The 27,535-nt window shown below is 38.7% G+C and overlaps 1 protein-coding gene across 1 annotated transcript; it reads right to left on the bottom strand.

Annotated features, from left to right (window-relative positions):
• Positions 1-1,172: 1,172 nt before the first annotated feature.
• On the bottom strand, positions 1,173-20,770 carry LOC130906970 (15-hydroxyprostaglandin dehydrogenase [NAD(+)]-like). Its single transcript, XM_057821742.1, has 7 exons — positions 20,596-20,770; positions 16,339-16,459; positions 10,006-10,112; positions 9,764-9,860; positions 1,705-1,781; positions 1,471-1,628; positions 1,173-1,414 (listed from the first exon to the last, which is right to left on the bottom strand). Exons 1-7 carry the CDS (start codon positions 20,686-20,688, stop codon positions 1,285-1,287), a joined length of 783 nt encoding a protein of 260 aa, XP_057677725.1. The 5' UTR covers positions 20,689-20,770; the 3' UTR covers positions 1,173-1,284.
• Positions 20,771-27,535: the final 6,765 nt, after the last annotated feature.

Here is a 27,535-nt window from a genome sequence, read left to right as displayed (position 1 = left end):
TTACCCAGTCTCATTAAGAGCAGCTGACATTCAAATTTGACAGGCATCTGGAAGTAGTTTCGTAACTTGAAAATTATGTATTTAGGGACGTGTTTTCTATGTAATTGCCCTAATCTGTTCCAAGCCCCCCAAATTTAAGACAACATTTTTTATAATACATAAAAATGCATCAAAACATGTAATGAATACATAATAGAATTACATTATTGCACAATAAACGGAGTTGTGCATAATGTAAAAAACCAAGAGTAAAGTAAACAATAAAAGTTAATACACTCATGTAAAGTTCTTGGAACATGAAGAGCGAATGAAGCGGATGCTGGGATACACATACACTTACAGTAGAGGTGCCTCTTAGCCAACTGGATGCCAGGAATGCTAGGCAGTATCCAATGGCAGAGCAGCTATAGGTATGTCACATTTAGTAAATTCGGCGAGTGCCAGCCATACAGCCAAATCCCTCACTGTCTTCGCTAGGGTGCCCCAGGGTTCACTCCATGGGCCGCTCTTCATTATTTACATTTTCCTCCTCTGTTCCATTTTCCGCAAATACAACATTCACTTCCACTGCGTGGATGACACCCAGTTCTACATTTCCTCAAAACCAACCTCTTCCCTTCCACCCTCCTCCCTCACCCTCTGTTGAGAAGACATTAACTCTTGGTTCTCCTCCAACTTCCTCCTCCTCAATAGCTCAAAATCAGAAGTACTCCTTGTAGGCAACAACACCACACGCTCTCATGATAATAACTTCTCTATTACCATCAACAATGTACGGATCTCTCCCTCTTTTCAGCTCAGGTTAAGAGTCTGGGTGAAATCTTCGACAGCACGCCCTCTTTCTGCTCCCATATCAACGACATCAGCAGATCAGCTTACTTCCACCTTCGTAATATTTCTCGCTTCCTCCTGGTCTCACCTGCCATACCACTTCCACTCTTGTCTGTAGTCTAGTCACTTCCCAGCTCGATTACTCTAACTCACTGCCCTTCGGTCTCTCAAATGAACTCCTCCAGAAACTGCAGCTCCTCCAAAACTCAGCAGCACGCCTCATCACTCGGACCCCCACCACATCACCCCCATCCACTAAAAGATCCTTGTCATTACCTTTAAAGCACTCCTTGGCTCCTTTGAGTGGGGGGGAAAAAAAAAAAAAAAAAATTCAAACAATGCACCTTCAGTAAAGCTTTAATACATTTCATAAAGATTGCAGTATATGCAAGCATTGCACAGCACTAGATTGTACATTCAGAGAGCAGACGAGGCAAACGGGACCAGGAAACACTATTTGGGTTCCATCTCGATAGAAGGGAACGTAGTGTACATCTTTCCCCTGAAGGAGATCATGAGGGCTTCTCCATTCTTGCTCTCGTCCGTCACCAGCTCCAGAAGGCACTCGGCTACCTCCGAGGCACTGAAAAGTACCATGATTAGGTCAAATCCCGATGTCACAACTACCTGGTAACTCACCTTAGCACGCCGTGCTTCTCTAGTAGTTTTCTTGTAGTTTCCCCTAGGTGTGTGAATTGGCCTAGTTTGTCTGTTAAACTGGTCAGCAGCTCAGTCTGCACCAAAGCCGGGCAAAGGGCGTTGAAGCGAATGCCATACCCCGCCATGGTCGAGGCGCCCTAATGCACAAACACGTAATGGAGCGTCACACAATCAGGTTTACATTAGAGGTTATCCTTGTGTTACAATTCTCACCGCCATGGCTCTGGAGAAGCCTATCACAGCACTCTTTGTGGCACTGTAGACTGGGCAGCTTATCAGAGGTTTGATACCTACACACAGTGTTGTCACAGATTACTTGAAAAAGTAATTACCGATTATGCTTCAAAAAGTAATCTGGTTACTTGACTGATTACTTTTTTATCAAAGTAACCAAGTCACTTTAAAAGTAATTTATCAGTTTTTACCAATTTTTTTTCCCTTTGTCGCCTCAACAAAAGAATGGCAACAGAAAAATGCCATTGCATGTAATTGACTTTCAGATAATTTAATTTAAAGTGGAAGATCAGAATTTTTCATATAAGGCTTAATGTTTGAGTTAGCGAGGTTTAATTAATCAGTGGAGTTGATTTCAAACACCATTGACTCGTGCTAGCTTAGCCACTCGGTAGCCCTGAAACTAACAAATAACTGACAAACTGCAGGGAATTTTGTTGAAATCAACACCACCAACCAATTAAACTCCACGAACTCGAAGATTAAGCTTAATGTCAAAAATTCTGAACTTCGAGTAAGGGTTAACAGTAGGATTGTTCCGATCATGTTTTTTTGCTCCCCATCCGACCCCGATCGTTTTAGTTTGAGTATCTGCCGATCCTGATATTTCCCGATCCGATTTTTTGCTCCCGATTCAATTCCAATCAATCCCGATAATTTTTCCCGATCATATACATTTTGGCAATGCATTAAGAAAAAAATGAATAAAACTCGGACGAATATATACATTCAACATACAGTACATAAGTACTGTATTTGTTTATTATGACAATAAATCCTCAAGATGGCATTTACATTATTAACATTCTTTCTGTGAGAGGGATCCACGGATAGAAAGACTTGTGACTTTGTATAATGTGACTAAATATTGCCATCTAGTGTATTTGTTGAGCTTTCAGTAAATGATACTGTAGCCATGCCCAAATGCATGATGGGAAGTGGAACCATGACTGTGCGTAGTGCTACCAATTGATATATCTTCTCTGCGTTGGGAAATAACTTAAGGTGTTAAGAAAAAAATCAATTGCTACCTTGCTTCCCCACATTGCTTTTCATGATATTTCTAATCATAGGGAGAGGGATTGTAAGGCTTTAGCCGATTAAAAAAAGGCTCCAAAGGATGCCAAAATTCACTGTACTCATTTTACGCTGCCTTTTATCTCTCTATATAGGTAAAACGGCGCCATTACAGATTGAGCGCGACAATGCGTGAGTGGATCGTGCAGCGCATGCATTAATTGTGTTAAATATTTTAACGTGATACATTTTTTTAAAAATTCATCACCGCCGTTATCAGGATAAATTTGATAACCCTACCTTAAGCCTAAACTAAAGACTCTGGATGAGTGTAACATATTAGGTCTGTAAAGTTAAATACAATTAGAAAGCGATTTAAAAAAAAAAAAAATATATATATATATATATATATATATTAAAAAAAGGCATGGCCGATATATTTTTTGCCGATTCCGATACTTTGAAAATGACTTGATCGGGACGCCGATCGATCGGGACATCTCTAGTTAACAGCATATCAGTGCCAATGCAAAACGACAATTATCAACGACACGCAAATGAATTGCACACTGCAATAAACTAGGGCTGTCAAAATTATCGCGTTAACGGGCGGTATTTTTTAAAAAATCAATCACGTTAAAATATTTGACGCAATTAACGCACATGCCCCGCTCAAACAGATTAAACTGACAGTGCCGTGTAATGTCCGCTTGTTACTTGTTTTTTGGAGTGGCACCCTCTGCTGGCGCTTGGGTCCAATTGATTTTATGGGTTAGTACCATGAGTGGGCATAGTGTAATTATTGACATCAACAATGGCGAGCTACTAGTTTATTTTTTGTTTTAAAATTTTACAAATTCTAATAAAACGAAAACATTAAGAGGGGTTTTAATATAAAATTTCTCTAACTTGTACTAACATTTATCTTTTAAGAACTACAAGTCTTTCTATCCATGGATCGCTTTAAGAGAATTAATAATGTTAATGCCATCATGTTGATTTATTGTTATAAGCAAAAACAGTACTTATGTACCGTATGTTGAATGTATATATCTGTCTTGTGTCTTAACTTTCCATTCCAACAATCATTTACAGAAAAATATGGCATATTTTATAGAGGGTTTGAATTGCGATTAATAACGATTCATTTTTAAGCTGTAATTAATGCGATTAAAAATTTTAATCGTTTGACAGCCCTACAATAAACACATAGGTGGGGGCGAACGCAGAAGCGCGCGCACAACCAGAAGGTACGCCGTACACACACGTGGTAAATTTGGCCACAAAACTTGGTGGCAACTCAATACTTTACACTCAATTGGCCTTACAACAAATCCCAAAGATGCTAAATGAACACATCACCTCACGGCATAAATTTGCAACACGAATATGAACAATGCTTGCAGACTCGGAGCGATGACTACCCGTCGTCGCAAAGGCAAAGCTACAAAAAACAGCCGCGTATGTAAGGGGTCCAACCTATTACTGGAATCCTCCCGAATCCAGGAAAAAATACTCATGTTCATACACAGATTAACATTCCCTCTCACATCTCAACAGGTGGCTGCACTCGTGCTGGCGCGAGACCAAAACAGGAAGTAACTGAGCAGTTACCATGGAAATTAATACGTAGATGGGAGCCTTTCTAGCATTTTCTATTCAAAATGCTCTTCGTACAGGACTACAATATTCTTCATTCTACATATGTACATAATGAGGCAATAACAAAATACCGTTATTTCCCGAATATAAGGCGCACCCGTGTATAACGCGCACCCCAAATTTACTTGTAAAATATAGGGAAAATTATTGTACCCGTGTAAAACGCGCACCCTAATTTTAGCACCAATAAATAGAAGAATACAAGAAAACAGAGCTCGTGTACTGATACAGAAATGTCATTTTACTGACCGGTGAAACGCAGCACAAGCATAACACGTTGGTAGTTCAAAACATAACCGTAAACTGACAATATGTACGGTAATAAATCTGATAACTTCTTGAACTTACCAGAATCCAGGAGAAAACAAAACAGATGTGACTTTTCTTTTAAAGGCTGCTGTATTCATATTGATGAATAAATTTTTCCTCCATGGATTGATACGGTAGAATGAAAGTGAGAGAACGGAAGTCGGAAATCCGAGAGATCTCATTGCTGTCGACACGACAGTAACAATAGGAACTATTGTTATTTGGGTTTGAGTTTCCCGAGGGACAGATATAGTTGACGGACACAGGAAGTCTGTGTTGTTACGTTTGTTATGGTCCGAGTTGCGGAGCTGCAATAAACGTTGACTCAAATGAGTTCAAGAAACTAAATTCTGTGCTTTATAAAGAGTGAAAAAAGCTGAATTTAACACAGACGAAATCATTCGGCCGATTAGAGTGAAGTATTACCGAAACAAAATGGTGACGTCACGTACCGTAATGGTCGGCAACGGATCGCCGCATACGTTTCTTCGACACAACATGGCCGTGTCAATTTAAAAAAAAAAAAAAAATCGTTTTATATATATATATATATATATATTTCTGTCTCCATCCATGTACCCGTTTATAATGCGCACCATGATTTTACAAGTTGATTTTGGGGGGAAAAAGTGCGCGTTATATTCGGGAAATTACGGTTGTAATACCAGGGGTTGCGTTAACCGAATATTTTCCGTCGTTGACCGGTTTTTTAAAACGGTGACTGAAAAAACAAGTCCATCTGTCATTTTGACAGATTGCAATTCACACCCCAGACCACAGGGTGGCGAGTGAGCATATTAATTAGCTATTGTCTCTCTTGATGCATGACGTCGTTGGCCTTACTCTGAGTTTCTTCAAAAAAAGTTTGAGACATTTGATTATGCACAAGCGGGCACGCAATTCAAGTCCATACGCACCAGGTGGAAAGTGAGAGACTGCGTTCAGACCACAGCAGGTGAACTGTTAATTTCATTGTTCCATATGTAGCCTACCTACTGGGGCCACAGTGAGCTGTTTTTGTCACTGCAGAGAAAAAGTTACGTATTCATCTGCTTGATGTGTGATGGCACAGTGTGGATTCTCTGTTAAGCTTGTTCGGACAGAATATTAATTAAAAATGAATGAAAACTAAATACTATTGAATATGTCATTATTATCATTTTTAAAATTTAAGTGATGGGTAAAAATAGATTATGACCGGATTTTTATGACCCTGTCAGTCAAAATGACGACAAAGAAAAAGTCTAACGCAACCTCTGGGTTGTAATGCACAGACACTAAGGGAAACCAACTTTAATCAGGATTACTGGTTTGGAAAAATGAACACGTTACTCAAAGAAAGTAATCTGATTACAGTTAAGCATTACTTAGTAATGCGTTCTAGACAACATTTCATTCACATGACACATTGGTATGTAGGCATGACAATTGAATTATATGTTAAGTTTTATAAGAAGCTAAACGCAATTCATTGTGACAAATTAGTGTTTTGACACCATTTTGGGATTGTCTTGGGGCCAAGAAAAAAAGGCAGTTATAACCCTTTTAGGAGGATCTCTCTTTTCTTGAAAATACTTGCTCCTATTTTAGTTTAAAATTTCCATGACTGGTTTTTTTAATTATAAATTATATTGTCATTAATTTCCTGATGCAAATCACCATTGGCGTGGGAAGGGGGTGCATTGCCCTGGTGTTGGGGGTGGGGGGTTTGGTCGAATTTTTGTGGTTGAAAATAAATAAAACATTGAAACAATAGAGCAAGGCTCCTCAAATACAAATCTTGAAGGTCCACAATTATTTTTTTCATACAAGCATGGGTCTATTTGTTAATGTCGGTCAAGTGCAAGACAGGTCGAAGGTGGTAAAGTGGTTTTCTTTGGACCAAACAAAAAGACAATGGACATTCTGATTATATAAAAATGAATTAACAAAACATTTTTTTTACTTAAAATACAAAACAAAACAAAAAAAAACATACAAGAACAATGTTTACACATGTACACTACACTAAATAATTGACTAGATCTGTCATTAAGGTGCAAACAATAACTATTGACAGTACTTTTTTAACTGTAAAACACTGCTGGACAAAAAAGAAAACGTGCAAGTAGTAGACTACATTAGGGCTGCAGCTATCGAATATTTTAGTAGTCGATTAATCGATAGACTAGTTAGTTCGAATAATCGAGTAATCGGATAAGGAACATGAAAAATTAAATACCTGAGCTAAGCCTCAAACAGTATGATTTTTTTTCCCCAATGAGAATATGTACAACAAAAGAACAATTGGCTAACTTACATAGAAAAAGTTCGCTAGCTTAGATGCTATAAAATGCTAATTTTTCTTTTTTTACAATTCTCTTAAATGGTTCGGACACATATTCCCGCAAAAACGCCAATACATACCTATAAACTAAATTATGAATGCATTTAAAAACATTAGCTCAAACAAAAACTTAGCTTAAGTTGGTCTTAACAGGGAACAGTTGGATTCAGCCATGTGAAAAGAGGCAGACAAGATGGCAGTGTATCCACTCTAATCAATAAAACTACATGCAAACACTTTCAAAATTAACCCTTACAACGCTACTTTAATTAAACGCATACTCGCAGCAAGAAAATTTAATTCGAATATTTTTTTCCCTAATCGAATACTTGAGTTAATCGATTAATCGTTGCAGCACTAGACTACATGTTCACTTGTTCAGAACATGACAAGCTCTGTCATCGAGGTGCAAACAATTATTGACAGTAACTAACTGTGAAACACTGTTCAATGAGAGAAATGGCATTTGGAGGTCACAAAGCTGTTTGCCCAGATCATCAGCCAGTACTGCATTGAGTCTTGTGGTTGATAAATCTGAGAGTGAGATTTGATTTTTGTTGTCATTTCCTCCTTTTCTTTCCCTTTGAACATTGCTGTCATCACTTCATACAATCTTTTATTATTTCTCCATCAGAGAACGGCTTCTTATGTTTGTCATTCCATTCTTCATTGAAACGGCAATTTTCATTGTGGGGTGAGGCTAATTGGACCTTTATGTTTCCAAATGTGTTCGTGTGTCATTGCGCCGTCTAGCTGCACTGATTTGCATTATAATACACCGCTGCTTTTATTTCCAATACAAAAACGTCAACGCACACCATCGGTGAAATAGAATGCTGTCTTTATAGTAGCCTAGTAGTAGTACGTAAACTATCCAGCATGCGTGTATACTGCCATTGTGCACGCCTTGTATGGAGAAAACGCACGAGCATGGTACTATCCCAAAATTCTAAATACCCGTGCGGCCAAAACCTTCTGCTGGACAATTTTTTTTTTTTTGATGCGTAATGAGACCACAATAGAGGAGTGCTTCAGCCACTCGTGCTCAGTCTTCTGGGCAGTCCCCTTCATTCCCGCAAAAATCAGCGGTGAAAAAAAAAAAAAGTGCTGCTGTTCATACTATTATTTGCAAGCAAAGGTAAGTTTTAATTATTTTATCCTGAAAACAGCCAACGCTATTGATTACATGGGTAATCGGTGATTCTTATGCTTGCAGACATGTTTTTTTATTGGTATGCTAAGCAGGCACCATTGACTTTACGCTAGCTTAGCCACTCTGGAGCCCAGAAACTAACAAATTGCACAGAATTTGTCCAAATCAACTCCACCGACTATTTAAACCCCCCACTAACTCGAAGATAAAGCCCAATGCCAAAAATTCTGAACTTCCCCTTTAAATTTTTAGGAATTACATGCAATGACATTTTTCGACCACCAGGGAGGGCCCTGCCCCCATCTATCTCCACCTATGCACACACTGGGTGAGTTAAAAACAAAACAAGGCCCTAGCTTAGGGTGACCAAACGTCCTCTTTTGCCCGGAAGAGTCCTACTTTCACGTAGTATCCTTGTCGTCCGGGCGGGTTTAATAAATTCATAAAAATGTCCGGTTTTTATATTTTACGGAACCAATTTGAAGAGAGCGCCTGCATGCTCTCTAGTAGTAGAGAGGAAAGAAATAGTAGTTCTTGTTTTTGTTGGCAGTTTACCCCTATCGTTAGGCATTACCGCCATCTACTGGGTTGACGATTTGGCCACAACGCCTGCCCAGTTGTTAAGTTTTTTACGATAAATACGTATATAATGGCAACTTGACTTCTGTCGGAGCTTTGACTGTAAAATCCCGTTTGGTGTCGCATCGTTGCGCTGCCGATGATTGTAAGTTTGATTTTTGCCTCAGCTAGCTACGAGTAAGCTAAACCACGCTAGGCATTATGGGAAACGTAGTTTTCAACTGCTACATTTGGAAACATGCTGGTTGAATAGTTTGTCAGTTTATTTCGGTTATTGTTTGTGTGCAATCCAGAACATTGAATAAGAATATCAATTGAATGGGAATAACAATTTGTCAAGGGCAATTGTCGTGATAGTAATTTATAAGCCTACTGTGTGTATGTGTATTGACTGGACTTCTTTTCCATGGGTCTGCATTATACTACTATATTATATATATATATATATATATATATATATATATATATATATATATATATATATATATATATATATATATATATATTTTTTTTTTTTTTTTTGTCATTATTTTTTTTAATTTTTTTTTCAAACTGCATTTTTCCATCCAGAGTGAGGGGGCACACTTTAAATATATTAAAGTGATATAGGCATCTTTGAGAGAACTTCGAGTAAAATTCAAGTATCTTAAGGCCTGGCTGAGTGTCCTCTTTTTTGGAAATCAAAATATGGTCACCCTACCCTAGCTAGTTTCCACAAATTATCATATTTTTCACTTGTGTCGTTGTTTTACTCTGACAAAGAGTGCAAATCCTTTTAAATGCGGGAGCTGTTGTGAGGTTTTGCAGTTCTACCAAAAACTGAAAGGGTTATAAATTTTTAGTTCATACAGACACACTCCAAACTTTATTTGGAGTTTCACAGGGGTCAATCTTAAGCCCACTATTATTTTCTAAATACAATTGATCATGATAAGTATTGGGACAATTTTCCTTTTATAGTCAACAATTGGATATCTAGTGCTCAATATCACCTGCCATGGACGCAGTGTTGACGATGACACCTCCTCGACCGCCGTTCAATTTGCTCATGTGCTCCAGGGCTGCGTAGGTCCCTTTGATGACACCGAGCTATCGCAACAAAGACATAAAAGGCAACTGAAGTTAGATAACTATGAGGCCATTCCACTGTTGTTGTTTTTCCTAACAAGGAAGCCTGACGCAACACAAGTCACAAATGAAGGCCAGCAGGTGCTTCTCGTCGCCGATTTCTTACAAGGTTGATGTCAACAGTTTGTTCCCAGTTTTTTTCGTCTACGATGCCGGCGTTGTTGCACAAGATGTCGATTCCTCCGAAATTCTCTGCAATTATCTTGAAGACACCTTGGCCATTGAAACAAAGCAATAGTAAAACACCCTAGAAAAATGAATCACTTGTCACAGATGTTTATTACTTGCAATTTAGTTTGATAAATGGGAGTTAACCGAGTTTGGTAGAGTAGCCAAAGATTTTACTCAAGTAAGAGTAGTGTTAATTCAAAATAATATTACTCAAGCAAAAGTAGTCATCCAAAAAATGTACTAAAGTAAACATTTATTTGGTGAAAAGAATACGCAAGTAATGAGTAACATTGTAAGTAACAGCTTAAGTTTTTTTTTTTTTTTTTTTCCCCCCCACCCCAATGGTATTTTTTTTTCTTGGCACAAACTTATTTAAACTATTATACTATACTACAAACCTCAGCAAAAAGTATGGAATCACCAGTCTCGGACGAGCACTCACTCAGACATTTTATCATGTAGAACAAACTCAGATAAAAATCTTGAAAAATTAAATTAGTTCAAAAGTGCAGCTCTTTAGCAATCAGAAACACAAAAAGAAATGAATAAAAAAATTGTTGTCAGTAAATGTTACTTTTATAGCGCGAGTGCAGGAAAATATATACCGAATCACTCCATTCTGAAGAAAAAAAAATATGGAATCATCAGAAACAAAGAAATAACAATCAAAACACATCTTTAGTATTTATTAGCACCACCTCTGGCTTTTATGATATCTTGCAGTCTCTGAGGCATGGACTTGATTGGTATTCTTCATCAATTTGGTGCCAACTCTCTTCGATTGCAGTTGCTAGATCATCCTTGCGGGTGATCTGCTGGGGACCTTTCCCCCCCCCAATTTCCACCACAGGTTTTCAATAGGGTTGAGATGTGGGCTATTTGCAGGCCATGACATTGACTGGATGAGTCTTTCTCCAAGGAATGCTTTAACAGTTGTAGCTCTGTGGCATGATGCAATGTCATTTTGGAAAATGACACAGTTTCAATTGAAGGGATAAGAACGCTGTCTAAAATTTCAATGCAAACTTGTGCATTTATTGAAGATTTAACCACAGCCATCTCCCCAGTGCCCTTGCCTGTCATGCAGCCCCATATCATCAAGGACTGAGGGAATTTTGATGTTTTCTTCAGGCAGTCATCTTTGTAATTCTCACTGGAACAGCACCAAACTAAAGTTCCAGCATCATCACCTTGTCCAATGCAGATTCTTGACTCTTGAATATGTTTCTCATTTTCCAAGATGACAATGCATCATGCCACAGAGCTACAACTGTTAAAACATTCCTTGGAGAAAGATTCATCCAGTCAATGTCATGGCCTGCAAATAGCCCACATCTCAACCCTATTGAAAACCTGTGGTGGAAATTGAAAAAAATGGTCCGCAGCAAGGCTCCGACCTGCAAGTGTGATCTGGCAACTGCAATCGAAGAGAATTGGGACCAAATTGATGAAGAATACTCATCAAGTCCATGCTTCAGAGACTGCAAGCTGTCATAAAATCCAGAGGTGGTGCTACTAAATACTAGAGATGCGTTTTGATTGTTTTTGTTTGTTTCTCATGATTCCATATTTTTTTCCTCAGAATGGAGTGATTCCACATAGATTTCCTTGCACTCTCTCTATACAATGTTTATTCATTTCTTTTAGTGTTTCTGAATGCTAAAGAGTTGTACTTTTGAACCAATTTATTATTTTTTTCAAGCTTTTTATCTGGGTTTGTTCTACATGATAAAATGAGAGTGCTCGTCCGAGACTGGTGATTCCATACTTTTTGCTAGGGGTTGTATAACATATTACAGAACAACATTAAGCCAAAGAAATAAAACAACAAAAAAACAATTCCGGTGAGTGACAAAAGTTCTACAGAAATGAAGCATTATTCGACCAAAAAGCATGAGTGCCCTCTTGTGGAGAAATGTTTTTTTTCTCAGCACAAAGTTATCTACAGTGGGGCAAATAAGTATTCAGTCAACCACCAATTGTGCAAGTTCTCCTACTTGAAAAGATTAGAGAGGGCTGTAATTGTCAACATGGGTAAACCTCAACCATGAGAGACAATGTGAAAAAAAACAGAAAATCACATTGTTTGATTTTTAAAGAATTTATTTGCAAATCATGGTGGAAAATAAGCTTTTGGTCACCTACAAACAAGTAAGCTTTCTGGCTGTCAAAAAGGTTAACTTCTTCTAATGAGGCTCCACATGTTACCTGTATTAATGGCACCTTTTTTCACTCATTATCGGTATAAAAGACACCTGTCCACCACCTCAGTCAGTCACACTCCAAACTCCACTATGGCCAAGACCAAAGAGCTGTCGAAGGACACCAAAGACAAAATTGTAGACCTGCACCTGGCTGGGAGGAGTGAATCTGCAATAGGTAAAACACTCGGTGTAAAGAAATCAAGTGTGGGAGCAATTATTAGAAAATGGAAGACATACAAGAACACTGATAATCTCCCTCGATCTGGGGCTCCATGCAAGATCTCACCCCGTGGTGTCAAAATGATAACAAGAACGGTGAGCAAAAATCCCAGAACCACACAGGGGGACCTAGTGAATGACCTACAGAGAGCTGGGAACACAGTAACAAAGGCTACTATCAGTAACACAATGCGCCGCCAGGGACTCAAATCCTGCACTACCAAACGCGTCCCCCTGCTGAAGAAAGTACATGTCCAGGCAAGTCTGCGGTTCGCTAGAGAGCATTTGGATGATCCAGAAGAGGACTGGGAGAATGTGTTATGGTCAGATGAAACCAAAATAGAACTTTTTGGTAGAAACACAGGTTCTAGTGTTTGGAGGAGAAAGAATACTGAATTGCATCCGAAGAACACCATACCCACTTTGAAGCATGGGGGTGGAAACATCACGCTTTGGTGCCGTTTTTCTGCAAAGGGACCAGGACGACTGATCTGTGTAAAGGAAAATGAATGGGGCCATGTATCGAAAGATTTTGAGTGAAAATCTCCTTCCATCAGCAAGGGCATTGAAGATGAGGCGTGGCTGGGTCTTTCAGCATGACAATGATCCCAAACACACAGCCAGGCAACAAAGGAGTGGCTTCGTAAGAAGCATTTCAAGGTCCTGGAGTGGCCTAGCCAGTCTCCAGATCTCAACCCCATTGAAAATCTGTGGAGGGATTTGAAAGTCTGTGTTGCCCAACAATAGCCCCAAAACAACACTGCTCTAGAGGAGAGCTGCATGGAGGATTGGGCCAAAATACCAGCAACAGTGTGTGAAAAGCTTGTGAAGAGTTACAGAAAACGTTTGCCCTCCGTTATTGCCAACAAAGGGTACATAACAAAGTATTGAGGTGAACTTTTGGTATTGACCAAACTTATTTTCCACCATGATTTACAAATAAATTCTTTAAAAATCAAACAATGTGGTTTTCTTTTTTCCCCACATTCTGTCTCTCATGGTTGAGGTTTACCCATGTTGACAATTACAGGCCTCTCTAATATTTTCAAGTGGGAGAACTTGCGCAATTAGTGGTTGACTAAATACTTATTTTCCCCAGTGTATATGTACCGTTATTACACTGTACAATAACATATTACATAACCAGATTAAGCCAAAGAAATACGACAAAAAAAAAAAAACAACAAAAATTGAATTCCGGCGAGAGACAAAAGTTCTACAGAAATGAAGCATTATTTGTCCAAAGAGCATGAGTGCCCGCTAACGGAAAAAACATATTTCCTATTATGAAACTAAAATGATCATATCTCCGGTTTTCCATGGTCAATCGGTACTATTTAAAAAAACAAAAAAAACAAAAAAAAACACGCTTTTGAGTCATGTTGACAGCAGCGCTCTATGTCAAATACATACTAATATTTTGTGGTGCTTTAAGTACGCCACGTGATTTAACAAGCCGGTGTGATCATAGAATGGCAAGCTGAGTGATTAGTATAATGAAGTCATGTGATTATTATCTCGACGTCTTATTGGTGAAACTGGTTGAGCTGCGGTTGGCAACTCAAAAAAAGGTAAAATCTAATATGTAGAGAAAAAAAAAGGAAAAATGTTAAAACTAGTGTAGCCCAAAGTAGCAAAGTAAGAGTAGTGTTTCTTCACAAATCTAATCAAGTAAAAAGTATGCCTTGATAAAACTACTCTTAGAAGTACATTTTTCTCAAAACGTTACTCAAATAAATGTAAATGCAATCACAAATGGTTTGGTCGTGATATCTTCATTTATTTTGCTTGCAATGAAAAACGACAAAAGAGAATGAATTTTTTTTTTAATCATTATAATTTTACACAAAATTTTTTAAAAATGGGCCGGACAAAAGTATTGGCACCCTCAGCCTAATACTTGGTAGCACAACCGTTAGACAAAATAACTGCGAACAACCACTTCCGGTATCCATCAATGAGTTTCTCACAATGCTCTGCTGGAGTTTTAGACCATTCTTCTTTGGCCAACTGCTCCATGTCTCAGATTTGAAGGGTGCCTTCTCCAAACTGCCATTTTCAGATTTCTCCACAGGTGTTCTATGGGATTCAGGTCTGGACACATTGCTGGCCACTTTAGAAGTCTCCAGTGTTTTCTCTCAAACCATTTTCTAGTGCTTTTTTAAGGGTGTTTTGGGTCATTGTCCTGCTGGAAAACCCATGACCGCAGAGGGAGACTCAGCTTTCTCACACTGGGCCCTACATTATGCTGCAAAATTTGTTGGTAGTCTTCAGATTTTATAATGCCATGCACACGCTCAAGCAGTCCAGTGCCAGAGGCAGCAAAGCAACCCCAAAAAATCAGGGAACCTCCGCCATGTTTGACCGTGGGGACCGTGTTCTTTTCTTTGAAGGCCTCGTTTTTTTCCTGTGAACTCTATGTTGAGGCCTTTTCCCAAAAAGCTCTACTTTTGTCTCATCTGACCAGAGAACATTCTTCCAAAACGTTTTTGGCTTTCTCAGGTAGGTTTTGGCAAACTCCAGTCTGGCTTTTTTATGTCTCTGGATCAGAAGTGGTGTCTTCCTGGATATCCTACCACAGAGTCCCTTTTCAGTCAGACGCCAACGGATAGTACGGATTGACGCTGTTGTAACCTCGGACTGCAGGACAGCTTAAACTTGTTTGGATGTTAGTCGAGGTTCTTGTCCACCATCCGCACAATCATTCATTGAAATCTCTCGTCAATTTTTCTTTTCCTTCCACATCTAGGGAGTTTAGCTACAGTACCATGGGCTTTACACTTATGGATGAAACTGCGCACGGCAGACACAGGAACATTCAGGTCTTTGGAGATGGACTTCTAGCCTTGAGATTGCCCATGCTTCCTTACAATTTTGCTTCTCAAGTCCTCAGACAGTTCTTTGGTCTTCTTTCTTTTCTCCATACTCAATGTGGTACACGCAAGGACACAGGGCGGAGGTTGAGTCAACTTTAATGCATTTTAACTGGCTGCAAGTGTGATTTAGTTATTGCCACAGGTAAGAAAATAGGTGCTGTTAATGACACAAATTAGAGAAGCATCACATGATTTTTCAAAGGGTGCCAATACTTTTGTCCGGCCCATTTTTGGAGTATAGTCTAAAATGATGATTGGATCCCCCCATTCTCTTTTGTGTTTTTTCATTGCAAGCAAAATTAATGAAGATATTACTACCAAAACATTTGTAATTGCAATCGTTTTCCGGGAGAAATTGAGCATTATCTGACAGAATTGCAGGGGTGCCAATACTTTTGGCCAGCACTGTATGTATTCCATTAGGTTGACCTTTGGCACATTAGACATTTTTATGGACAATTATAAAAGCTTAATATTTTGTATTATAAAGGACTGGATGACAGAAACAAGTTTTATTCCACCTGTATAAATGACAATGCCAAAATTAAGTAAACATTAAATAGGAACTTAAATGACATTTTAATTTATGTAGTTATAGAATGTTGGTACTCTGGTCCTCCATTAACCAATGTACAATTTTCAATGGTGGATGCAAATAGTCTTGCTTATGATTTACAGTTAAGTGTTAAATAGGACAGAAAGCAGCGTAAACATGCTTTGGGGATTCTTGTTTTGAAATGCTAATCTGTGACTCAAGAAATTTTCTGAAGAGTGTGTGGCTGTCGGTTTAGATACTCTGTAATTTGGCAGGCAGGTTTGGACAGGGAGAAGAATGTTATCCAATCAAATTCTCTTTCTCATTCCACTCTGACGGAACTTGTACGTGTGTACGCATCTGTTATTTTTTTTCATGCAGATACGCAATTCCGTCAGCGTGTTGTTTGTACTAAAGCAAAAACCGAAATGTACCTTTCAGCTGCTGCTCTGATGTGACGTCGCAGGTCAGAAAAAGAGCTCGGTTTTGCCCGTCCTCGTTGAGAGAGTCCATCAAACTTTCTCCCGCACTTTCGTTCACATCCAGCAGAACAACCTAAGCGAGAAATGTGTTGGCAGTGACAAGTATTTTCTTTTCATGATTCTTTAAAAGGTAACCTTATATGGAACTAGAATTTTGTCATCCACACTGTTTAAGGCAGTCGTGCTCATTGTTTTTTTTTTTTTTGCTCGATCTACTTTTCATGGAGACAACCTACCCTATCATACAATCCATCAGAAGGAGTGCGTGACCTGGTTAAAGTTTGTCATCAACGTCAGGAGTTACTAATCTTTTGTGCGGGCCGCTTTGTAGTTATAGTTTTCCTCAGAGGGCAATCAAGCCTTCCAGGGGTTAATTTGAGCCGGATCTTGCCGGAACAAGATCCGGCACCTCTTGATTTTGGCCTCCCTGTGCTCCGGGACTTATTTGGGCAGATCCGGCACCTCTCGTGCATATAAAATAATAATAACTTAAAAACGTTGGGGGGAAAGAATTAGAGGAGTCGTTGATGGCTTTCTCCACTTTATTGTGGAAACAATAAGAAAACAACAAACAAAATAATAGCTGACTGCCGCCACATTCAACTGCAAACTTTTGCCTCTCGCTCGTCTCCCCCTCGCTTCCTACTACTACTACCCTACTACTCTCCAGTCCCAGCGTCTCTTAAACAGATCGTGCATAGTGTCTTGTTTTGAGCTTTTTCTTGACAAAGGTATCGAACACACGACACGCTGACAACTTTGTTTCTTTATTAACACATGGAGCTAACAGTACAAATACAGCTTGGGGCTCTCGGTAGGCTATGCTCCTCTATCGCACTCCCGCATCATGTGACCAAAACAACAGTAACGTTGCGTGCACTTCAGGGTGCCTCAGAAAACATATCAGAATATCACACATAGTTACGGACATTATAGTATAAAATAATAATATGCAGTGTTGTTAATAATGGCGTTAGAATATAACGACGTTATTTTCTTCAGTAGTGGGTAATCTAATTAATTACTTTTCTCATCTTGGCAACGCCGTTACAGTTACTAAGGCGGGGAAAGCGTTCGTTACTATGCGTTACGATGTTGGTTGACTGACTATCTCACTGTGACGTCAGCCCCACAGTGCGTTCAGGTAAATCAAAAAGTGTCCGTCACATTAGAATCCAATTCGTTACATTATTTACTGGAATAATTATGAATTGTTAATCTTATTATTATATTATTCAGATTTTTATTCATAACTTATTTGTTTTGCTATGCTTAATTGCCATTTGTAATAGTACCAGCAGTATTTATTAAGTATTTAGTGTAGGTTTTTGGGCTTTGGAACAAATTAAAGAAATTATCATGTATTCCTATTGGAGAATCCTGCTCGACATACGACCATTTCGACTTACAAACAAGGTGCCGGAATGAATTAACTTCGTATGTAGAGGTACCACTGGATCTACAGAAATGCGAGGGGTGTACTCACTTTTGTGATACAATAAGTCTGAACATAATGAAAATAATTCACTTAATAGTGTTGGGTCAATTCTATCCATCCATTCTTTCATAATGCAAGCAATGATCCAAATGAATGACAGCTACCTTGACTTCGTTGTTCCTTGTGGAGGCTGGCCTGACCGCAGTAGCGGGGGGATTGAACAGGTGTTCAGCAAGTCCTTGCTAAGCAGCGAGACGTCTACACAATGCTCAGCGCAATCATGCACAAACTGGTTAAAAACAGCGAGTACTCACCTTTTTAGGGATGGGACTCGAGAACCGGTTCTGTTCCCTATGTTCCGATTACATGGAATCGTTTGGCAATTTACCTATCCAACGATACGATTCTCTTATTGGTTCCAACCAACACGATTTAAGTTCTGAAATTTACATGTTAATACATGTTCGATCCGGCAGGCAAGGCTACATAATTACCTATGGAGAGACTTCTCATCAAGTGTAACCTGGAGAAAGTCGTTGCTGAGTAAAATTCTATTGACTTTTACAGGCCAGGTAATTATTCGTAAGACTATTTAAAGAAATGGTGATTTCCCCTCAAAAAGTCTATTAATGGGTCTATCGTATTCATCGGCGAATTCTCTAAGAAAAAAATATGTATATATATGCATCTAAAATAATCCTAAATACGATTTTATTAGCAATTTTAATACTCCTGTTAGAAAGATTCCATGGGTATGCGTTCGTTCCCATAGCAACCAGTCAGTTCCTGTTATTGTCCTACGTCATGCACACTGCGTATTCTGGCATATATAGGCGTAAGGTGCGCATTTCGAGCAGAGGACGGCCACCTGTTAGAGGAAGTATTAATCTGTGTGCATCCATGAACGAATATAAGTATTTCCTCTTCATGCCATGAAGTTCTTATGATATGTTAGAGTCGTTATCAGCACGACCGTTTCGTGTTTTTACTGTTACATCAGCTGGTTGCTCCCGCTTGTTCTCGCTGCGTCGAGGAGAGCGTTGTTTACATTATATTCGCGTTGCACATTTTTGTTAAGAGGGAATGTGTTACTTCAGCATCTTAAGATGTTGTACATCCATGTGAGTGTAAAGTGCTTAGTTTTCGCCACTTTTATGGCCAAGATGACCGCAGGTGCACGCAAGGTGCTTCCGGGTTGTGCGGGTGCACTCGCGCCCCCCCACCTTTGTGTCGTAATAATATTACAAGTCATGTATGTGTGTTATCGACGGCTTTACAGTCAATTTGCATTGTTTATTGAATCAGCACTAATGAATGAGGGAATGAATAATATGATGTAATTTTCTTTACTTTTAGAATCACACATATACCCACACATTCAAATACTAGTACATCAACATCTCTCCACGCATGCTCTCATCTGCTCATTGAGTGATTGTCATATCGAGTGTCATTGCCTGTATGTAGTTGTGCCTGTTGTCAAGTTGGATTAAAAGTGCCAAAGACCAACTCCCCTCTCCGCTCCTTGTGTTCTAACCGACACTCCGAGGCGAATGAACCATAAAACATATTGAACCCAGAACCTCATACAGTCCATTAGTCCAAATTACAATCGATAAGGGAATTGATTAAAAAAAAAAAAAAAAATCAAATCGTTAAGCAATATCAATAATGGAATTGGAATCGTAAAAATCTTATCAATTCCCATCCCTATTTATTACCTTTTCATTGCTTCAAAAAAAAAAAAACTTTTTGCATGTTATACACTTTCATACTTTTAACCAGTGTTTTCTTGTAAGCAATATTGATGTACTGACTACATTAGTCACAAAGCCTATTTAAACCATCCTTATTTCATATAACTAAGTCTTAATATTTTCTTAAGGCATTTTTTTAGTACGTTCTGCTTGTATGTATCTAAACAAAACAAGTTGAAAGCGCACGGTAGTACTTTGGGTGTCAAATTCGCCTTATGTAGCCGATGTAGGACATTTTGACAGGACACCGGCACATTCAGCAAGTGAAAACTGATTAATACAACTCTGAACATATTGAAAATAATTCACTTAACGATTCTATCCTTACAACATGTGGGAAGACATTCTAAATTATCTATATAACTGAAGTCATTGTGTAATGCAAATAAGGTTGCTTAAAAGTTTGTAGGGACAATTGGAGCATCCTAAAAAGTTAGGAGTGTTATGTCCCGACCGTCCCTATGCAAACCTACGCCCTTGGTTTAAGCAATCCTTTTACAGATTAACAGCTGCTTGACATTCCAAAATCAACTCCAATCAACTGACTAAACCACAGTTGGACCATGGACCGAGCTCCAGGACAATTAGTGGAAAGTAAATGCACCTCAGCAACATTTGCAACTTTAAGGCAAAAATCTGAGAATAGTCACATAACATTTTATATTGTTGATAAAATTGTCATGTTTGAGGGATTTGTGTGGGGGGTAAAAATGTATTTCCCTTCAAAAAAAAAAAAAAAATCTGCAACAAACCATGCAAAATTGCTATGTGATTATAAAGTGCCCTTTTAGGTTTTACACAAATATGATTCAGTCACTTAGTTTCTCATACCTAATAAGGGTTAGTTGGCTTGTTATCAACTCCCCTCAGGGAGGAATATTCCATTCTTTGCCTTAATAAAGATCCCTCCTTGGGAAGTAATATAACAAACCATTTCAGTAAGAAATTCACAAAAACCTGATGATCATGTTACCACTTAGTCAATTTGTGCAAAATATTTAAATTAAGACTTACGGTTGCGCTATTCTTGTGGAGAATCTCGCAGAAGGCTTTGCCAATTCCTGCAGCAGCTCCTGTCACCACAGCTACTTTCCCACTGAGTGACATTTTGGTTGTTTCTGGTAGAAAGTGTGGGTGTCCTGTCTGTCTAAAGGTGCCTAGTTGTATGTGGTAATGATTGAATACATGTGTGAGGTGGAGATTTAAGTATGCGCCCGAGTGACGTTAGGCGCCACCCACAAAGCCAAACATCCTAGCAAGAAGATTGCTCAATCGGAAATGCTTGGAGGTTTTTTTTTTGTTTTTTTTTTTAAAGTTTACAAACTGATGTAAATATTGCAGGGTTAAGCGGAATTTCACTTGAATTAACAATGCCGAATTTGATAAAAATGTGGAAATCAGTTGAATGTTTTTAAATTATGTAAGAATATTAAATAGTCTGAAGCACAGCATTAAAAATGTATGTTTTTTTCAACGGAGTTTTTTTCAATTCTTGGTTCAGCGTGTGCTGTTTTACATGCAGCCCCTAGAGGGTGCTACAAAACTTCAATGTGCTCCAAATGCTACTGGACTTCGCGTTTTTTTATTTTATTTTATTTTTTAACAATCACACATGACCAAAACAGAACTATACTAGTCCTTCTAAAAAAAATTAGCATATTGTGATAAAGTTCATTATTTTCTGTAATGTACTGATAAACATTAGTCTTTCATATATTTTAGATTTATTACACACAACTGAAGTAGTTCAAGCCTTTTATTGTTTTAATATTGATGATTTTGGCAAAAAAGTCAAGAAAAAACAAAAATCCCTATCTAAAAAAATTTGCATATTTCATCCGACCAATACAAAAAAGTTTTTTTTAAATACAAAAAAAGTCAACCTTCAATTAATTACATCAGCTATGCACTCAAAACTTGGTCGAGAATCCTTTTGCAGAAATGACCGCATTAATGCGGCATGGCATGGAGGCAGCGGCGGACTGGTAATCTGTAGCTTCTGGAGGATTACAGAACGGCCGGTATAGGTGCACTATCCTATTCCCCTCACTATCCACTCGCGGGGGCCTGCGCTTGTCCGATTTTTAAACAGGCATTTCACGGGAGAGCATTTCGACTCTTCGGCCAATCATATAGCGAGAGCGAGTGGATAGTGAGGGGAAGAGGATAGTGAACCTACACCTGTACTCTGGACGGCCGGCGGCCGCCATATTTACATTACTGTTTTTATCCCCCCTATCCTCTATGATTATCTACAGTTCGTATCCAATCCGACAGATGGCAGCAATGCTCCTGGCTGTTAACCGCCAATCTGGTCGGAGAAGAACGAAGAAAGCACAGAGTAGCCTACTTTGGTAAAGCCTTACTCCTTGTGGAAGCAAAATAGCAACGAGCGTGGATAAACAATATGGATGGTGGTGGCAAAAAAAAAACCGAGAAGGGTGGCGCGGAGAAGGTTAGAGAGAAAAAAAACTGAAGAAACTCGAAAGCGAAGCATCGAAATGTCAGAAGTTGACACACATGTTCGCAAGCAGCAGTTTGGCTGCAACGGCCACGCCGGCTAGCAACAGCCCAGCCCCCGGCGATGGTGAGAGTGGAAGCGGCAGCCGTTCTCTTGTGCAGCCGGTGCAGGGAGAGACAACAGACACGGGAGAGGGTAATGATGAGCTGGTGGAAGTTCCCCAGACAAGCGTAGGGCAAGTAAGTAGGGACGAAGAGGGTTACTTGCTTGGTATATTGGCAGTTGTTATCCACCAGGTAGCTACACTTTAAATGAAATAAATGGCAATTAAAGGGTTAGTGCCAGCAAGTCCATGTCCCCGTTTGCAATCGTATCAAGTTACAGTATGTTAGTCCTACTATCACTCTCCTAAGAAAAAATATTTTAGCTGTAAAACAACGTATGCACACGCAGCAGCAATATTAATTCAGAAGAAATATAGTCTCCTGGCTTTTTCTGGTTCTACATAGAGATCCTGAGAGTGTTCTGTTCATTTCTCAGTGATTATACAAGTTAAAATGTATAATTACAGCCTCTTTTCATTGTGATTTATCATAAATCATACGATATTTTCTTTGTGCTTCAGGCAGTCTTCTGCCTTTTCTGGTTCTACATTGAGACCTGGACTGTGCTGTTAATTTCTCAGTGAGTATTCAAGTTAAAATGTATAGTAATGCAATGTGTAGTTCGTCATAGCTGCTTCATTTTTCTCTCAAAGTGCACGAAATTGATGCATTTTACAATAAAATGTAAAAAAAAAAAATTCCCCTGAGTCAAAGTCTATGGCTGCTTTTTAGTCCGAGTCCGCCCCTGCATGGAGGCAATTAGCCTGTAGCACTGCTGAGGTGTTATGGAGGCCCAGGATGCTTCGATAGCGGCCTTAAGCTCATCCACGGTGTTGGGTCTGGTGTCTCTCAACTTCCTCTTCACAATATCCCACAGATTCTCTATGGGGTTCAGGTCAGAAGAGTTGGCAGGCCAATTGAGCACAGTAATGCCATGGTCAGTAAACCATTTTCCAGTGGTTTTGCCACTGTGAGTAGGTGCCAGGTCGTGCTGAAAAATTAAATCTTCATCACCATAAAGCTATTCAACAGATGGAAGCATGAAGTGCACCAAAATCTCCTGATAGCTAATGTAGCTGCATTGACCCTACCCTTCATAAAACACAGCAGACCAACACCAGCAGCTGACATGGCACCCCAGGCCATCACTGACTGTGGGTACTTGACACTGGACTTCAGGCATTTTGGCATTTTCTTCTCCCCAGTCTTCCGCCAAACTCTGGCAACTTGATTTCCAAATGACATGCAAAATTTGCTTTCATCTGAAAAAAAAAGTACTTTGGACCACTGAGCAACAGTCCAGTGCTGCTTCTCTGTAGCTAAGGTCAGGTGCTTCTGCCGCTGATTCACACACGCCTGTGCACGATGTGAATCAATGACAGTCCACTGTTTCTGCAGGTCCCCCAAGGTCAGGAATTGGCCCTTCTCCACAATCTTTCCCAGGGTGCGGTCACCTCTTCTGGTTGTGCAGCGTTTCCTGCCACACTTTTTCCTTCCCACAGACTTCCCACTAAGGTGTCTTGATACAGCACTCTGGGAACAGCCTATTCACTCAGAAATTTCTTTCTGTGTCTTAGCCTCTTGCTTGAGAGTGTCAATGATGGCCTTCTGGACAGCAGTCAGGTCGGCAGTCTTGCCCATGATTGCGGTTTTGAGTAATGAACCAGTCTGGGAGTTTTTAAGCCTCAGGAATCTTTCGCAGGGGTTTTGACTTAATTTTTTGATTCAGATGATTAGGTTAGTAGCTTATTTAGAGTACCTTTTCATGATATGCTAATTTCTTGAGATAGGGATTTTTGTTTTTTCTTGACTTTTTTGCCAAAATCATCAATATTAAAACAATAAAAGACTTAAACTACTTCAGTTCTGTGTAATGAATCTAAAATATATGAAAGTCTAATGTTTATCCGTACATTACAGAAAATAATGAACTTTATCACAATATACTAATTTTTTGAAAAGGACTAGTTGGTTAAAACGTCTTTGCACTTTTCATGACACATTTGAACCGGTGCATGCTATGAGAATACAGTCTAAAATAAATTTTAATAAATAAATAAATAAATAAATATATTAAATATAAAATTGCTAGGGTCTTTTTCCAAGTCATATTTTTCAATGAAATTGGCAAGTTTCAGTTTATTTTTACTGGTTATTATGTTAAGGCAGTGGCGTCGTTAGCCTTATTTTTATACTTAAGCCCCCCTAAATAATTCGGTGTTTTTTTTTATATAAAAAAAAAAAAAAAAGTACAAAATGCTGACATATTCACTATGAAGTTGCCAGAATATTAGTTTCAATCAGTAATCGTATAACATGTCATTATTAACTTAAATATCATTATATCATTATGATAACAACTTGTCACAATTAATTTGTCAGTTTCCCTTCTCTTCATAAAGTAAGATAAGAGCCCCTTCAGTGCGTCGTTATCCATTCCATTCCACTTGTTCATATAGAGAACGTCCACATCACTGAAAATCCAGTCCGCGTTTTCCCTGTGACCTTGCTCGCGGTCGTTAACGCCAGCAGTGTGTGAGTGTACCTCTGATGCACGCAGAGCAGAGCGTAAATAGATGGATGAAGGATGGACATAAGAACGTTTTTCAAGAAAGTGAGCATTTATCACTGCTGTACTTTAGTAAAAGCAGTTGGTAGCTGGTAGTTAGCTCCAGCCCACAGCTAACAGAACAAAATCCCATGAAATTAATAAACCAATGCTCCATGTTTGACAAAAAAAAAAAAAAAAAAAAACCTGACTTGCACACTACAGACAATCTCTGCGCATGTTCCACCTTCGTTGTTTTGCGGTCAAAAGTTAAATCCCAGCTCTAAAATAACGCTGCTACCTTGCTGTTACTAGCTGGTTAGTCTGAAATGCATTGTGAATTTCCTGGTTGTTTATAGAGTTAAGTGTGCACTCTTTTTTTTTTTTACCACCATCTTTGCGGTGACTTCCTTCTGGAGCATCAACTGCGTTTCTCACTTTACGCATAGTGGATATTAATTAAATTCATTGTTATTTAATGTATCTTAAAGGGTCAGAAACAGTCAGTTATCTCAATTGAAAAAGATGAGCTTCAGCGTCAGAGTCACACCATACTAGTGACAGACCGATGTGCCACCCTTAAAAACAGACAGTATTCTTTGAATCTTCCATCTACCAAGTAACTTGCAATTGTAGCCATTTTTTCCTGTTATTCTACTGTATTATAAAATAGACTGAAACGACAACAACAATAATAATAATAATAATAATAATGAATAAACTATCAGTCTTTGTTAGCTTTTTTTGAAGTTTTGTGCTTGTATGTCGGATGTAATCAAGGATTGTTGATTTCTATAAAGCTGGGAAATGATACAAAACCATCACTGAAAGTCTGGATGTTCATCAATTGACAGTCAGACAAGTTGTCTACAAATGAAGAGAGTTTGGCACTGTTGCTTCTCTCTAAAGGAGTGGCCCTCCACCTAAGATAATGCCGAGAGTTCAGCGCAGAATACTCAAGTAGGTAAAAAAAAAAAGAACCTCAGAGTGTCTGCTAAAGACTTACAGAAATCACTGACAGAGTCCAATATCTCTGTGCACATATCAACTACAGTATATGTAAAACTATGGCCAAGAATGGTGTTCATGGGAGGACTCCACGGAGGAAGCCACTGCTGTCATTGTTGCTCGTTTAATGTTCGCAAAAAGGCACTTGGACACTCCACAGAAGTTTTGGGAAAATATTTTGTGGATTGATGAAACCAAAGTTGAACCAACATTAACACCTCATCCCCACCGTGAAGCATGGTGGAGGGAGCATCATGATTTGGGGCTGTTTTGATATCTCAGAGCCTGGACAACTTGCAATCATTAATGGAAGAATTAATGCGAAAGTTTATCAGGATGTATTGCCGGAAAACCTGAGGCCGTCTGTCAGACAGTTGAAGCCAAAAAGAGGATGGTTGCTGCAACAAGACAATGATCCATAACACAGAAGTAAATCAACTTCAGAATGGTTTCAAAAGAACAACATACCCGTTCTGGAGTGGCCAAATCAAAGTCCAGACTTCAACCCCATTGAGTAGCTGTGGCATGACCTAAAGACAGCGATTCATGCCAGGCATCCCAGGAATCTGACTGAACTACAGCAGTTTTGTAGAGAAGAATCGCCAAGGTTAGTCCTGATTGATGTGCCAGATTGATCTGGTCTGGTTGAAGTTATTGCTGCCAAAGGGGGGGGGGGGGGGCCTCAAAATATTAAATGTAATGGTTGACTTTCTTATTTTTCACCCTTCTGTCATTGTTTGCATACTATCCTCATTAAAATATGAAAACCTATAAATGTTTGGGTGGTTTTAGTTAAAGCAGACACGGTTTTCATCTGTGTGATTTTGACAAAGATCAAATCACATTTGATGGTGATTTTATGCAGAAATGTGAGAAATTCCAAAAGGTTCAGATACTCTTTCATACCACTGTACATGTACCTTATTTGGGAGCTACGATGAACCATGAGTATAAATTCTTCTATTGAACATAATTTGATGAATTTCATTCTAAAACACAAGATGCTTTCAATATTATTGATTTTAACAGAGGTGACAACGCGCTACATATAGTACCGAGCTGCTTATTCAGCTAAATCCTAACCCTACGTAGTAATACGACTTTTATTCTTGTACTATTAATTCGACATTTATTCTCATAGTAATAGTTTGACTTTTTTTCTCGTACTATTACTACAAGAATAAAAGTCGTATTATTACATAGGGCTAATGCAGCTGAATAAGCATCTACGTACTTTACATAGCGCTTTGAATTTGAAGGCATCTTGTGTTTTAGAATCGGTTTTACAAATAAGGAAATCCTTAATAGTTTTGGCTCATCTACATCAAATTATTATACATACAATAATTTATAATCTAATGCTTTGTCCTACGTAGCATTAGCTTATAAATCATGCTTTTTGAAATAAACAAAAAGCTGCTGAGTGGCAAAATAATGGGTGCCCATTAAAATTGCATTGACATTTTACATTTAGTGTTGTATTTTGTTCGAATCATTCAAAAAAAAACATTTTTATTAATTTATTTAACAAATTCAGGAAAAATATTTTTCAAATATTGGGTGGGAGGGTATCCTGAGTCCCAATATTCAGTGGTCCACTATAAAGAATATCTGTCCCTCCTCTTAAAAGCACATTAAAAATATATTAACAGTAATCATAAAAGTGAAACACAACTGAACTGTATTGTACTGCGGTTCTCTCATAAAACCACTAGAGGGAGACCATTTACCACTAGTGATTACTACACTTGGAACAATAACAACTGCATGATGAGTGGTTATGATTTTGCTGCTACTGTTTATAGCGCGCAATTGTAGAAAATGTGTTGATTA

This window comes from Corythoichthys intestinalis, chromosome 18 (assembly GCF_030265065.1).
Source record: "Corythoichthys intestinalis isolate RoL2023-P3 chromosome 18, ASM3026506v1, whole genome shotgun sequence".
NCBI lineage: Eukaryota > Metazoa > Chordata > Actinopteri > Syngnathiformes > Syngnathidae > Corythoichthys > Corythoichthys intestinalis.
This window is presented reverse-complemented; position numbering and strand designations above follow the sequence as displayed.

Excerpts from the sequence above, each read along its gene's own strand:
- LOC130906970 (XM_057821742.1), bottom strand. The coding sequence starts at position 20,688 with ATGTCACTCAGTGGGAAAGTAGCTGTGGTGACAGGAGCTGCTGCAGGA. Across the intron at positions 9,861-10,005 it reads AAACTGTTGACATCAACCTT|CTCGGTGTCATCAAAGGGAC; the intron begins GTAAGAAATCGG and ends TTGTTGCGATAG. Across the intron at positions 1,629-1,704 it reads GCTTCTCCAGAGCCATGGCG|GGCGCCTCGACCATGGCGGG; the intron begins GTGAGAATTGTA and ends TTTGTGCATTAG.